General features: G+C 31.4%; 1 protein-coding gene across 1 annotated transcript in view; it reads right to left on the reverse strand.

The window, feature by feature from the left end:
* Positions 1 to 16,589, reverse strand: part of LOC105448452 (putative fatty acyl-CoA reductase CG5065) — a 31,146-nt gene that overhangs the window by 2,369 nt on the left and 12,188 nt on the right. Inside the window, exons 2-7 of the mRNA XM_011686997.1 lie at positions 4,411 to 4,723; positions 3,431 to 3,679; positions 2,715 to 2,860; positions 2,526 to 2,635; positions 1,702 to 1,897; positions 864 to 1,121 (exon numbers count right to left, since the gene is read on the reverse strand). Coding sequence (XP_011685299.1) covers positions 864 to 1,121; positions 1,702 to 1,897; positions 2,526 to 2,635; positions 2,715 to 2,860; positions 3,431 to 3,679; positions 4,411 to 4,704 — 1,253 coding nt within the window. The 5' untranslated portion in view covers positions 4,705 to 4,723. The remainder of the gene's footprint in view (positions 1 to 863; positions 1,122 to 1,701; positions 1,898 to 2,525; positions 2,636 to 2,714; positions 2,861 to 3,430; positions 3,680 to 4,410; positions 4,724 to 16,589) is intronic.

The following is a 16,589-nucleotide window of genomic DNA, read 5'->3' on the forward strand; positions in this document are numbered from 1 at the left end:
TATATATATATATAATATTGTAAGTAAATAATATAAACGTATATACGTATATGCTGTTTTTACATATACAGTATATATAAGTAAATACTTAGGTGGGAAGAAGTGAATTTTTTGGAATTTAAGAAATTTATTTTTTAATACTGTTTTTAATTTGCATTTCTCTTAAAAAAAAATTATTTATTAGAACTGCCTAACAATGAGACGATCATCGTCTCTTGGAAGAATTGCTTTCCTTTCTTGCTCAAGCATAAATATTAATTATATATACGTTATATTCAAATCCTTCTGTTGGCAAATTATTAAATATATTCAAATCCTTCTGTTGACAAATTATTAAAAAATTAAATAAAAAATATCCTTTTATTTTCCAATATGAAGTTAAATTCGTGCGGTAATGTATATTATATTATGTCCGAAATATCAGAGAAAGTGATAACTTTTTAATAGACAATGAGCAAACGTTAAAATTTCTTAAATTCTTTGTTGCTCAGAGCCACGTACTTGATAACATACTTCAAAATCATTAAAATTGAGATCGTCACTATTCAATTTTATCAATTATTTTTTTGGATACATAAATTAAATGAAAAATTTATTATATTATCTCTCTCTCTTTCTCTTTTTAATTATAATTTATATTAATTTTATATAATATATAATTTTTATATTAATGCAATAATTATAATTTGAACGAGACTGCATATATAAATACACAATTAAATTCAAGCGCCTTCCACGGTCACGGCTGGATCTTACAATTAGTGCCTAATAAATTCTATATGAATTTCTTAATTCATTATTCAGCCGTTTTAAATTGCGTGCCAGATCAATTTTATATTTCTATTAATTTTGTTTATGATTACCTCGGTTGTCTTCCTATGCAGACGGTTGCGGTATCGACAAGTAAAGCTGGAAGCAGGTGCCAGAAGTATACGAAAAAGAGATGCACTATCCTGTGCTTATTATTTCTAAAGCTGTAGTACCAAACCGCTCTGCAGGAGGGAATTTCGAGACCATATTTCGATGACATTTCCTTCAGTTCGTCATAAGTTATCGGATTGTCAGTAGCCACGTAATTATAAATCGGAACCTCACCCTCACTTCGCGATTTGTTGTTCGTGCTGGAATGACATATGGTACATTCGTGATGCAATGTCATATGATACATTCATATTTACACTGTCGCGAATTTTTATGGCTACATATATGTAAGTATATATGTGTATAAATACATCTGTAATTTTTCAAGTTTCTTTATTGTGTGACATAAATAATGTGCAAATGTATAAGTAGAAATATAATTAATGTGTCACTTTCGGCAGGACAATTCCGCTTTCAAAGTGATTGTTTTATTATTCTACCAAACATGACACACTATATGAATAATGTGTTGTGTATTATTTTTTTAAATTATTATTTGTGTAGTTATCTTTACATTCATACATTCTCTCCTTCCTTTTTTCCTTCAATATAAGATTGTCCTTCAATCCGAAACATCTGCGTTAAATATGACGCAATCTACAAATCGTCTGAAGGCTAGCTCTATGTGTCAAACTGAAACTTTTCATGTCGCTAATGTCAAGTGTCGCGTACATAAAAAAGAAAGAGCGTCACATTATAAGCCAAAATATTTGACATGTGTATTGTTCTGAATTATGTGCCATCACAATTATGCAGGGAATAAAAAATGACAGTGAGCACCTTTGATCGTTCGCTACGTCCCACGCGCATGCGATTAGAGCGTTGACTGTCAAATCGGCAGGTACCACGTTCGCGTGCACCGAGCCGTCACAATGGATCGATCGCAGTAATCCAGTTCCAGCACCAGCTGCAACTCCCGTTGGACCGTACAGATTGTCGATCCATCCTCGCGTCGGTTCCTGATATGTTGAGATCACTGAAATAAAATCGCAGATTATTTGTAAAGTCTGGACAACAATTAAATTTATTAAGCCACTAATTGCACATGTTATTATTACAATTAATTAATTGTAACTAATTAGTGTACTGACATATAATTATAAATGATTAATACATCAATCTTGGCCATTAGTATAAAACACTCTGAATGTACGTATTATATTTTCTTTAAAAAGGTAATACAAAAAAGCCAAAGGAGGACTAACAAAATATTAAAATTGTCATGAAAATAAATATTATTTTTTAATAAAATAATTTTTCAATTTATTTTTCGTTTGATAAAAAATTTAGTCAATTTGTGGGGATGTTTTGTAGCAAATACTTTAACCAAGATTGTGTACTATGACAATTATCTCTATTAAAACAATATATCTTGAAAATCGTTTTTTCTCCAAAAAGTTTTGTTAAAACTTTGTATAAGTTTCTATTGTATTTTAAGATTTATATATTGTTTAATAAAATACATATAATAATATAATAATGTCCTGTGAAATAATAATGCCCTAATAATAATAATAATAATAATAATAATAATAATAATAATAATAATATCCTGCGTCTCTAATTTGGAATTATATTATAAAAAAATTATTAGTTATGCGAACCAATGGCAGGACGAAAAATGCCGATCGGTAAGTCGCCAGCTTGCTTCTTGATCACGTTCTCAGCAACTGCCTTCGTGAAGGTGTAGGTATTTGGCCATTTTCCTAATAATCTGTAAACAATAAAATCTTCTTTACGCTTCTCCCTCCACGCGCATTAAAAGAATTCAATCGGAAAAGGATTTCACGTACTGCGGAGTGATATCTTCAGCCAGCTTGTCTTCCACACATTCCATTAGCGCGATTAGTTTATCAGAGTCCATTGGCGGGTCATAAAACTTCTCCTCGATTACACTTTGCGGACAATTTGCATACGCAGTCGAGACGTGTATAAAAGACTGGAAAATTGCATAAAATGGCGTCGTTCAAGTTAAACAAGGACGTGTATGTGAACAATCGTATGTATAATATGTCAAGAAAACCAGAAGAGTTTCTGACTCTGCCCTGGTGTAAAAAATTCTCATAATATTTAATAAAAATTTTTCCTTATATTAAATTTATAATTTTTGAAGAAATATCTTCTATTATATTTCTAAAGAAATACTATTAAAGTTTTTCAGATTTTACAAATCTTCTACAGAACAATTATAATGAGAAATCTTAAAAATCTTAAGAAAAGCTATATACTTTCTCAGCATTTCTAAAAATTGTTCTAATTTGTATAAAAAAATTTAACAATAAAAAAATTTTTTAAAAGTTATAAAATTATACGGAAATAAACTAAAAAATTCTGAAATTTATATAGAAATTCTGAAAAATTATATAAATTCTAAGAAAAATTTTCACCAGGGTGTTATTTGAATTAAAATCAAACAATATTGTTTCAAAGAAAGGTTCATCGATTGGACAAGTAATATAAAATATTTTTCACAGTTTTTCTTTTTTCAAACATTTGGGCTTTACAATACCTTCAAGTTCATGATCTCCTTGCAGAGGTTTACAACGTCCCTCGTACTTCTCACGTTTATGGGCACTGCTAACTTCAACTTCTCGTCGAATCTGACCGTAGCCGCGACGTGAAAAACAATCGAAACTTCCCGGATGAGGGTGGCCCGATCTTGAGCGGATATTCCGAGATTCGGTTGACTGCAGTCGCCCGCTATGGCGACGATCTGATGCCGGAATTTGGGCTGTTCGTTTCTGAGCTTTGCAAATACCTGGGAAAATTGAAATAATAACAAACCCATAGTTAATCAAATACAGAAAGACTTTTGTCACTATCTTGTTAATCGATTCAATGTGATAATAAAAAAAATTATTAAAGGAATTCTCTTAAAAGGCAAATGAAGCGCTGACGCCAAAGTATTTGGTATCCATCGATGACGCACGTATTATACGCGGAAATTTGTATAGCATATGTGATGTGGACAAAGAAGATGTTTAATTTGTTTCCACTTTGATTATTACACGGAAAAAATAATTTTGCTAAAGTAAATTTAAAAATCTATCTAAATATTAAGATTTGAAAATTTTATTGAACTTGGTATCGAAATAATTATATAGGATGCTCAAGCATAACAGCACGTCCGAAATCGAAACAAAAGTCTTGATGATGTTTTTAAGACGTTTTATATTCCTATTTTGGACATGCGTGCTGTCTGGGAATAAACAATGCTTTAAAAAGTTTTGATCTTCTCCTTGACAACCTGCCTTGATCATACTATATAATTATTTTGATTGTCTAACAAAATTATTTTTAGATCTGTGTTTAGCTAAATTTTTAGATACTCTATAGCAAAACCATTTTTTCAGTGTATATTTTAATATAACGGATTTGAATCATAGAAATTATCAATTCATTATCGAAGCAATTTAGACGATTCAAAATGTAACTATTAACAAAAATTTTCCACATATTTCAAGGGTAGATTTCTTTTTAGAGCCTCACCGTATCGTCAAAGATCTCCTCGGTTCGTTGGTGCACGTCCTTGCCCTTCTTCGGGCGCACCAGCAGATAGATCGACGTCACTCCGGGACACGTCCTGAGGAGCTTCTCGATGAGCAGCTTGCCCATGAAACCGGTGCCGCCGGTGATGAAGATACTCTGGCCATTGTAAAACTCCTGGATCGGCGACAACTTCTCGTTTATGGGGGAATTCTCCGTCGGCGATTCTGGTATGCAGTCCGACTCGACGATGGTCACCTCCTGGCCATCGATTCGATCCAAGAGCACCTCCACCATCTCTTCGCCGAATTTGCACCTGCAGCAAAGGAAAAGAGCCACGTCTCTTTCTATTCCGGCTCGACTCGACTTGATATCCAATTCGTATTCGCGGTTTGACGCGTTACGAGGTCGACGCGTCGAATTTAAAAGATGACTCTTCCTTTTTCGTGAGCCGTCTCGATCGATTAGCCGATTCGCGTTTACGTCGATCGCGTCGCGTCGCGTCTCGCCTCGCTCATTATCACCTGTACGTGGACAAGGCGAATTCGCGAACGTCAACACCGTCCACGTGACAAATGGGATACGTGATGGATGAAGATTATTATTGCGATACCTTTATCGTGTAAAACCACGGATACGATTGGAGATTTTTTGTTTTTTTGTTTTTTTCTTTCTTCGAGGTGTTTGAAAACGAAATATTTGTCAGACGTAATATTCTAAAAAATCGGGTATCGTTATTCATTCTCTCTCTCTCCCTCTCTCTCTCTCTCTCTCTCTCTCTCTCTCTCTCTTTTGATAGATACATATAATCATACATTCCATAAATATATTAAGAGGATATTTATCTTCTTATTCTTCTTTGTTAAAGTATTCATTTTAAAAATAACATCTGTTGAATGCCAGTTTGTAAATCAAAATAATAAGCTGCGCATTTATAAATAACATCTACAGAATATATTTTTATCTCTTTTTCATTTAAAAAAAAATTTTATTCAAGAAAAACTATTACTATTATTTTCATTACTCCCGATTGTACGCATTTTTGTTTTTACTTTAATTTACAATCTTGAGCCTAATATTTCGTCTACAGTGCACAGAACAAGAATATGCCAAGATTTGTAATACCGATAAAAAATTGTTTTAATTTGTTAACAAATATGTCACGCATTGTGTAATAAGATATATATTCTGTTTACAAATCTTTTTACGTGTTCAATTCGTAAGGAGTTAAAGAATCCATCGGTTGCAATATTTAATTTTTTTATATTTTTGGATATATGACTTGAAATATATGTATATGTTACGTATAAATATGTCACGCATTGTGTAATAAGATATATGTTGTGTTTGGCGTTTGCAAATTTTTTTAAGTGTAAATATGTCATGCATTATGTAATAAGATATTGTGTTTACAAATTTTTTTCTATATATTGCAAAAGCATGTCAATTATTCATATACAGTAGATAAGAAAAAAATCTGTAAATACAACATATGTCTTATTACATGTAATGCATAACATATTTATATCGCGATATTGCTGCAATAGTGTCATATCTCGAAAAATGACATTTGAGTTATTCGTATAAAAGATGGATTTGGCGTGTATTTTTATCTGGTGATGAATAACTCAAAATTGTCAATTTTCGAGATATAATACTATTGCAGCTTACTATTGCAGCAATGCCGCGATATGTGACATATATTTTTCAAGATATATATCCAAAAATATAAAAGTTAAATATTGCAACCGTTAAATTTCTTAGCTCCTTGAAATTGAACGTTTTAAAAATGTGCAAAAACATAAACCTCAAACCCTATAAAGTCAAGGTATAAAAACATAAAATATAAAAATTCTGTTTAATTTAATAATCTAATAAGATTAAGATAAAGGTAACGGACACTTCAATTCCAAAATTAGCTAAATCCTTTCTTCAGCTGCAAATCTAAAATGCATTGTATTTTAATAAATAGAAATTGTATTTCTTATGCCATTATGTATATTTTGTTAAATTCGCATTTAATGATGAATTTGAAATGTCACTTTACTGTCTATGATTTATGTTTTACTAATTTCTACTAACAATAAATAAATTATTTTTCTATTACTAACAATAAGTTTAATTCAAATAATCATTTTCTTGTCAATGTATCAAGCTTTTCCGCTAAAAACCCCTTGCGCATAGACGAGTTTATGTGTTATATAAAAATAAAAGTATAAGTAGACATATAGAGTATCCCATTTTAAGTAAGACAGTTAATTATTTTCAAAAATAATTGATGATACTTATTGATACAAAGAAATGTTTCAGATAAAAGTGGAACGGTTTTGAGGGATCTCGATATCGGTATTCAAATAAAGGTCATTGAGGAAAAGTATTAAGATACAAGATCAAGAAATTAATAGTTTTATACTATATAGTTTACAAAATATACGAAATCTGCAAATTATGAGACGTCCCTCTCAAAACCATTAATTTTATTTTTATCTTCTTTGTATCAATAATTTGGGAGAAAATTGACTGCTTATTTAAAATGAGACACTCTGTATATACACGCACGGATTTTATTTCATCACTTAATTTAAAAAAGATAAAGATCTTATTAACTTGAATGATGAGAAAAATTATATAATTTTAATATAAAGATCTTATTGACTTGAATGATGAGAAAAATAATATAATTTTTTTTTGCTCTCATCAAAAAAAATTTCAAGTGAATTTAACGATTTTTGTCAACAATAGAAAACAATTGTTTCTTTTTTATTTTGAAAAAAAGTAAAACGGGTTTCTTACGATAAAAAATCGTTATTTTAACTAAAATCCTGAAAAAAAGAGAACTTATTAAAAACGAAATGAATTAATATATTAAAAATTTCACATTATTTTGTTTTTATGTGTCACTTTTATTTATAAATATATAATTATAATAAGTTCAGCTTATAGTAAAACGAAATTATGGGAAGTATCCAATGTAATATATATAATATATGATTAAAGAATAGTTAGAGATAATGATCGATAAAAGTTGTCGCAATAATTTTTAAATATTGAATATGTATAAAAACAAGTTTGTTAAATCCAGTTTAAACTTTTTGATAACAACGAAAAAACTTGTTTTTTCATTTAAGATATCAATAAGATTTATCTTTTTTTAAATAAAATTAAGTGATGATGGTGATAAAATAAGGATCCGTGCGTGAATCGCATTTTTTTAAAATATATATTTACACACACAGGTACCTAAAATAAAATACAGGAATATGTCAACAACTCGATAAACAAAAATCACACAAAATTTGTATAATTTGAAGGAGGCAAATAATTAAATAAAATCAATTTCCAAAAAACATCAATTTTTCACATGGTCATGTCCACTTTTTTAAAATAAAATTATATAAATTTTTTTACATAATATAATTCCTAATTATTCTACATATAAAAATATTAAGATAGAGTTACCAAAAAATGAACTTTACTTTTTACGAGATATTTTATATTTTATCACGCCATTTATTTCGACATAAAATATAAAATATCTCGTAAACTATTGATATGCTTGAAATTATATAACTTTTGTCTGATGCCCGTTTCCAATAAAGATTAACTTTAATTTCGGTTTAATTTATTCTTCATCTTTTTCTAATTCTTAGAACTAGAAAAAGAGTAAGTTGAACCAAGATTAAAATTAATCTATATTGGTGAAAATAGGCATGAAATATTTTTACCTACCGGATTTAGTTCTCAATATATTCCAGCATTTTGTTTTAAACACCCATCCTGTATACATGTATATGACGGCGCATAGAAATAGTATTTGCATTTAATTCACAACATATTGTTTGATTACATACATTTATTTATACATATATGCAAAAGATATTCTCTCATCTCGCTCAACGAAGATAAATTAGAAATTATAGATTAGACAATTATATGTTATTACTTGAAGAGTTTAAACATGCATACGATAATTTTCAATTCGTGATGAAATACGTATTCTGGAATGTGCTCATACTTCTTTTTTCAACCTGATGAGCCATCCGTTTCGAAATCAATATTTTCGTCGTCTTTCGACGATATCGGGGACAATCCGCGCGAATCAACGAAGACATTCGTGTCGCAAGGACGATGCGTTCAGGATATCAGGTTGCAGGATGCCAATTTAACTTATTCACGAGGACTCAATGCGCTTTGTTGGAAATCTTATTGTCTCGTTGTGTGCATTTCTTACGCAACAACAACACTCATCGATGCTTTACGTCTCCCCAAACGCATATACTTTTGCTGATATGTGGAAAAGCAAACGTCGCGTACCGCCGCGCCGCGCCGTTTCTTTTGCGGCGAAGAAGCAATAATATGGTATACCGTCGCGTACACACTCCCCTGCGCGCGGAGAGGACGGGCGACCCGTTAGGAGGATGATAACACGTCGTCTTCCAAATATCTCGTCGAGCGAGCGGAAAAAAAGCAAATATTCTTCTCTCGACGAAGGACATGCCGTTCCGCGAAGTCGGGAATATATCTCTACCCGGGTACGTACGTAACGTTTGAACAAGGCTCGGATCGCGCGCGGCTCGCGCACGCTGCCTCTCTCGATCAACGGCGAGTGCGATGCATACATTTACGCGGTATGTACATTCCGTCAGCCCGTCGTCGCCGGAAAGCGATGTTTGCTGAGTCGCTTTTTCAAGAGCTCCTTCCGATATACGTATACCGGAGTGCATGCAAAGTCGGTTAAGCCGGTTTTACCGATAAATGCACGTGCATGCGAGGTCCGCGCGCACCGCGTCATTCGTGATTAGCGTGTACGAGCGTGGACGGACGTGTTTTGTTATGCATGTAAAACATTTATAATGCGCAGAAGATCAAGACGACTTGTGAGCGTGTCTAAGCGCAAGGGCATTTTTTATTGCGTTTCCAATGCGAACGAAAGGTTTCTTTTTTTTTGCACGACGTCTGTCGCGCGCGACGCGACGCACGCACAGGGCGAGATCGGGACTTCTTGTCTTTCGGAGCGAAGTCGGGCCCGGACGGGAGAGAATCGTTGCCCTCGTTGCACCATTAATCTACCTAATCGATACCCTCCGTCCGTTTTCTCGGCTCTTTGTTTTCGCGATTTACCGTGTTGGGTTACCCACGTTTGTTCACTCGCGTGAATAATGCATAACCGATGTAGGTGCGTTCTACCACGATCGCACGAATATATCTATCGTCGCAGTAAAAAAAAAAGAAAAAAAAGAACTCTCGTTTCACGAAAGGAATAACGTGACATTTCTCTCTCATGCTTCACGGATGTTAAAGTTGTATTCTCATTCGGGGGGAGACACCGAGATTCTTCCACGAAATGTGCCGACCGTCGTTTTTTACCCCCGAGGTCTTTTCAGGCCTATCCAATTTCGTGACGCAAGTAAAGCTATTTTCCATGAATTTGAGATAAAGTCTAATATTGTATGAGCGTTTGTGACAAAAAATATATATTTCTCTCGTAATTCAGCTCATCTCAATACGTACACGATTAGTCAAGCGTCACTCATTCTGCTAAACAGAATCGCGCGGTTAAAAGGCGAGTGATCGCGCCATGAAAAATTATGCTCGAGCTATGGAGTAACAGCGTCGAAAAGAAAAGCATAATTCAACGAGATCTTTTGCGTTCGTTCAGCGTCATAAATCATTTGATTTTGTAAAAGAATGGCAGTAATTGCGTAACAGTAGCGCTAAAGACCGCTGTATTGATTAAAAATGATTGAATATTAATGCGTTAAATTTCCGATATGACGCATTTGCATTCGTTGATGTGTTTTCAAATGGATTAATAAAATGCCCGTCTTTTATCACATAAAAAAAAAGAACCATTTTGCTGATATAAAAATTTAGATATTTTACTTTCTCTTCAGCTACACTGACAAGGGGAAGGCAAGATGCATCACGCATACTGATCCCAATTTTTTTGGTGAAACTAGAGGCAAAATAATGATATAGTGTTTGATTGAATGGGCCTTAGTTTTCGAGTAAGAATTTTTAAAATAAATAATAATATTCAATATTTAACAATAAAAAGCGATGTATTTCTTTCATTCAACATCGGTTATAATAATGTTACTGATATTGTAATGTACGACTTTACATAAAAATTTGTATTTTTTCCCAAACATTATTGTAACAATATTGAATGAAAGAAATATATCGCTTTTCATTATTAAATATTAAATATTATTATTTATTTAGAAAATTCTTACTCGAAAACTAAGGCTCATTCAATCAAACACTCGGACACTATATCAATATTTTGCCTCAAGTTTCACCAAAAAAATTGGGATCAGGATCCGTGATGCATTTGGCCTTCTTCTTGTAAGAGAAAAGTATTTGTTGATAATTGTAGCTATAATTGCATAATAAAATAATTATGATTAGAAGCTCCATTTTTATACTTCATTTTTATTACTATATAATGTTGTGTAATAATAATTACACAATTATATTTAGATGTGATTTTACCAAACAAATATCGACACCAAAAATTATTATTATACTTAAATTGATAGTTTAATTATAAATGATAAATGGTTGCAATTATCATAATTACAATCATTTTTTTTCTCAGTAGTAAATACAGATTTAAAAATAACTTTGGACCATCAAATTAATTTTGTAGGAAAGTATAATAAGCAATGTTGCAAAATATTTTGATATTCTAACAACCAGTTTGAACGTCCAACATAATTATTTTTAAATCCAGCTAAATTTTTACTTCAGCAAAACCGGTTTTTGCGTGCAATTAACAAAAGTCACCATTCAATAGTATGTTGTAGACCTCTACAGCAAATTGAAAATTTTCTTTTATTCCGAATTTAATGTTAAACTTTACTATTTAAGGTTGCGTGACTCCGACGACATAATCAGATTTTTTCGCATAAAATGATATGCTAAAAACGACATGCTAAAGCACGCAACGCCCGCAACGTCCAGCCTGCGTGCCAGATCCGGCCCGAGTAGCCTTTCAGTTTGGACCGCGATCGTATCGCCAAAATATAAAATTTGGTCTACACTTCACGTATTCCATGGGTAACGCACAGAGGGCAATAACTTTATGTTAGTCTGGCCCGCGGGCAACGATCAAAACTTGAAATCTACACGCAGAAAAAGAATTGGCCAACACAGCTAAAATATAGCTATGGCAGTTAATGTGCGTCTTTAAAATAAGGACAGCCCGGACAGCTAATGCCATTACTGTCAAAGCTAAATTTATTACTTGTTGAAATTTAGGCGCTAAATATTTGCAAATCTAAATTTATTACTTGTTGAAATTTAGGCGCAAAAAATATTTGTTGCTAGAATCAAATGACGTTTAGTTAATTCTATTGAGAAATATCCAGAAAAACTTTTAAATTTTTCAGCAAAATTATTCTTTCTGTATGCCACTTTCTTAGCTACTCCTGTTAAAGTACGAAATATATTTTATCTTTAATACATAATTTTTAGTAATGACAGCAAAATTCGAACTAACTACTGATATTTTACTGATTTAGCTGGTAATGCTAAGTTATTTTTTTTGCGTGATCAGGGAAATGTTTTGCTGTTCCAGCTAGAATTCTAAATATCACACTTAAATTATATCGCTGTTTTTTGTATCTGCTAAAAAATTGTATGTCATACGTAGAATTTATAGCAGCAATATTCTAAGAATATATACAAAAAAATATAGGTCTTATAACTAAATATGATTGGAGTCTGGATTGAAGTCTGCAGGACTGATTAAACATCATAGAGGAACTTTCTTGCTAAATTTGACAAATAATTCAGATATAATTTCTGTTTCTATTATCTATATTGATTAAATACAAAACATAGGTATATGGTATCGCAATGCTTACTAATCACTTATTCGTTTTAGGTAATTTTTCGTATCTAAATAATTCTCGCTATAATTGCAAGATTACTTTTTTCAAGTGTAGTCGCTCGGAAAAACTATAAGCTGAGCATCCGTGCGTTAAAATTTAAATTCTGCAAACGATCCTGTATATTCTCATTAATTATTGAACGATTAATGGAAGGATTTTTTGTTCATATTTCTTAATTCAATCAAACTTTCAACGAAGAAGAGGCCTCGTGCTTCAGATTTACATAAGTAAGAAATTATAAAGAACGTTATGAAAAAAAAATACAAACAATAAAATACGAATTGAATAGGTACTTGTAATTTTCGTGATTCTATGATTGTGTGTGAACATTTAAATGCGACAACGGACACTTTTAATGGACAGACACCTCGCAGTAAAAGCAGAAAATTATGCTGTCTATGTCGTCACTTCAAGCATTTCATTTCAAAACGTTCACTTCTACTTTTACTTCTCACTTTTACCTAAGGATGTTTCACTTTTGTTTTGCGATAATTACTATATATAGGGTGTCCTAAAATTCGCAAATCAAAATATCACAGCAAGAAAGTCTTTGAAAAATTAAGTAAAATATTATTTGTAAATTTTTAATTTAAGCAGTAATTTTTGAGATATAAGAATATAAATTTAGCCAATTATAGATTACGATTAAACGGAAACATATCCGTGAACGCGTCGATAGTGCTAGTGGTCGCGCACTCCACTTGAGTACTACTCTAGTTGGCTGAATTTAAGCCCTTATATTTTATAAACTATTGCTTAAAATAAAAATTTACAAATAACTTTTTTACTTAATTTTTCGAAGACTTTCTTGCTATGATATTTTGATTCGCGAATTTTGGGACACCCTGTATACATGTATGACGTATGTACGTATATGTATATTATATATGTATCTCCGGTTTTATATTCGACATTTAAATAATCGTAAACATCTAAATTTGAATACCTAGATTTCGATCCTTGGCCTAATCCCTGAGCGCGCTGATCAAGGAGACATTGATTGATTCCAGCTAATTATAATAAGCAAGACAAATTCGATGGAGAAACGCGAGGGGACGAGTCGTAAGCATATCAGAAACACGACCAAGTGAAAGTCGATCGTGAACTTCGACGTTTTTTTCCTACGGAATAAAAGTCTGAATGGACGGAGCCGTCTTTTAATGTGTCGAGGCTGTATAGACGTAATGACGAAATGAAAAGAAAGCTCTCAAGAGCGACAGGCGAACGCGCTCAGCGACGTACTATGGGACTCTGGAAATTAGAAATCTTCTTTTCACTGTATATCGCATAATTGAGATGTAAATTCTTCTTGTGGAAAGTCTTTGTTTACATTACCGGAAGGAAAATACAGTACGCAAGATAAAATATTAAATTTAGGTAGCTTTTTTAAATTATCTTAACTGTAATATATTGATCAGTTGTAATATTAATCAATTAAATTATTTTAATTTGCGAAATTAAAGATAATTAATAAAAGAGATATTAAAATAAGAAATACAATTATATAAGATTTGAGTTGATGTGTAAAAAAGGCTGAATTTTTGATAAGCTTAAATGAAATTTTGGAAGGAAATCTCAATGTTCACATATTTATACTCTGCACAGTGTACTTTATTAATTGTTTTTACGTGCAACAAATAGACGATTTGTTTACTTTCATTTCTGTGCTCCTACCTTCGAGTTCGTAACATAAGCAGAATTTATAATTACAAGAGACATCAGTACTTTGCAGTAATCCATGCATTCTGAAGTATCTAAACACGCAACCAGTTATGTTACATCTGTGGAATGGAAAGAGCTTGGGCGCGGACAATTTCGACGGATATACGCAGCTCCTTACTTTCTCCGATTAGCAGCGGCCATCGGACTCCGAGAATCCGGATGAGGAAATTCAATCTATTCTCACGCGTGTATAGGCTCGCATTAAATAATACAGGCAAACTAATATAGAGCCACAATATATAGACACAATATGAAATCTCATTTCTATAAAACGCTTCGGAATTGCCGTTCAAAATTATAGACATTAAGCGTCGAACTAACGATCTTATCCGTTTTGATTGCAATCCATTGAAAATACTTTTATTATTCTAGAAATTTCATTGAATTAATGGAGACAATGTTGAGACAGACAACACACACACACACACATATCCCAGTTAATTTTCACAACGATTTTATTTCAGAAGAATTTTAACTTAAGTTGTACGAGTAACAGTAAAAACCATTTTGTATTTGTGTTAGAAACGGTCCACTCAAGTTCTTAGGGTGCGTTCCCACTGAGCGCGTCACGCGTCGCGTCATTCGTCGCCTCACAAATTAATCAACCAAAAAATCGCATTTTATTGCATCATTTGCCGCACGACTCCTTGCGAGACGTATCAATTAGGTTACTTGACATTCTAGAGATAAAAGAATCTTCCTTTGTATGAAATCCCAAATCGCCCAGCAAATTACGCAATAAAATGAAATGTTTTGATTGGTCAGTTCAGATGACGCGACGCGTGACGCGCTCAGCGGGAACGTACCCTAAGAACATGAGTGGAAAAAGTTTAAAAAGTGCACCCTTATTAAAATTTTGTATTGATATTTTTAACGTAATGTGATTATGTTATTTAAATATTTTGTGTTAAATTGATATTCAACATTTCTTAGAGTCAAAATAACACATTTATGAGTAAGTAAACAAATAACATAAAAATGTTTTAAAATATAAATTCTAACATAAATATACTAAAATACGTGTTAATTTAACATATCATAAATGTTAATTTTAATCAAAAAATGTGTTTCCATAGTTTGCTTATAAAATTATATCAGTGTTATATTTTTTATGTTAATTTTTATATATTTGTATTACTGTCTAACATATTCATCTTGTATTAATAAATTAATACAAAAATTTAAGTTGACCGTTTAGGACACATGAAATGTGTTAAATTTTCCAACAGTATGTAAAAACATATGGAAAAAATAATTTTATTGAAAGATCTAAAAATTTTGCTGGATACAGATCCGAAAATAATGTTATTGAACCGTCAAAATAATTTTGTTATTTCAAACTGACTGCTAAAATATCAAAACATATTATAGCAGTGCTAATCATTTTTGAGTTTTTAACAAAATTACTTTGATGGTTCAACAAAATTTTATTTTCAAATCTGTATCCAGTACAAGATTTTAGATTTTCTAGATTTTTTAGGGAAAATCGTTCTTTCGTGTAATTAAGATTACTTTTGTAAAGATAAAAATTTTAGAACAAAAAAAAAATAAAAATTACGCCGATGACTTTTTCGAATATTTTGATCTTCTCGATATTTCGCTTTATCGAGAACCGGAACGAGTAAAATAAAGATAAAATTTTACTATATTTTTACGTTTATACTTTTATTATATTTTTAAATTTTATTTTTTATTTTTAATTTTAAGTTTTTATATCCTGTAGTGCTAGTATTGAGAAAAACCGGAGGCTATACTTGAAATTGCAATATATAATCGGCATTATAAATAATCGGCGTAGGAAAGTTTTTTTTTTTTTTCATTTGAAAGGGTCCGTATTTGATACCAATGATTATTTTTGCCAATTTTTTTGTTAGGCGGTGGAATTAAGACAACAAATTTCGAGATTTTTATAATGTGTCAAATACGTCTTCATTCAAAACTGATATCACACCTTTCAATATTAAACTGAATAAAAATTGAACACAGGCGTCTTATAATAGAAAGTTTGCTCTGTAAAATCCTTTTTTGATCTATTTTTTACATCAATTATTCACTGAGTAATCAAAGTTTAAAATTTAATATTAAACAACTTTAAATAAATATTTTAAATAAACTATTCAAATATTGAGTCGTTCAAAAAAAAAAAAATACTTTATGAAGTACGAGACATCTTTACTGTGTGTCTTATCAAGAAAGCAATTATAACGACGTTTTAAGAAACGAAACATGCGAACGCTTTTATCTGTAATTGATAAAAATTACAAAAGTATGGAGAACTTTTAAGATAAAGCATGATAAAAAATACCAATTTCATAGTTTTCTGAAGGAGACATTCTTGAAGGAGAACTAAAAAAAAACTACAAGAATTGCAGTTAAAAAAATTTAAATAAGCGTTTGTCTGAAAACTTTATACATTTTTATAATAAAAAATCTATTAAACTAAATCTAAGAATAAGTACATTTTAAGACTAATATTATAGTTAAATTTATTATAAAGTATAAATTATTCATGTTGAAGTTAAAATCTTTAATAATATCTTTAATAATATTAATTTTGAATAA

The sequence above is a fragment of the Wasmannia auropunctata genome, unplaced genomic scaffold, assembly GCF_000956235.1.
Source record: "Wasmannia auropunctata unplaced genomic scaffold, wasmannia.A_1.0 LD336085.1, whole genome shotgun sequence".
Classification (NCBI taxonomy): domain Eukaryota; kingdom Metazoa; phylum Arthropoda; class Insecta; order Hymenoptera; family Formicidae; genus Wasmannia; species Wasmannia auropunctata.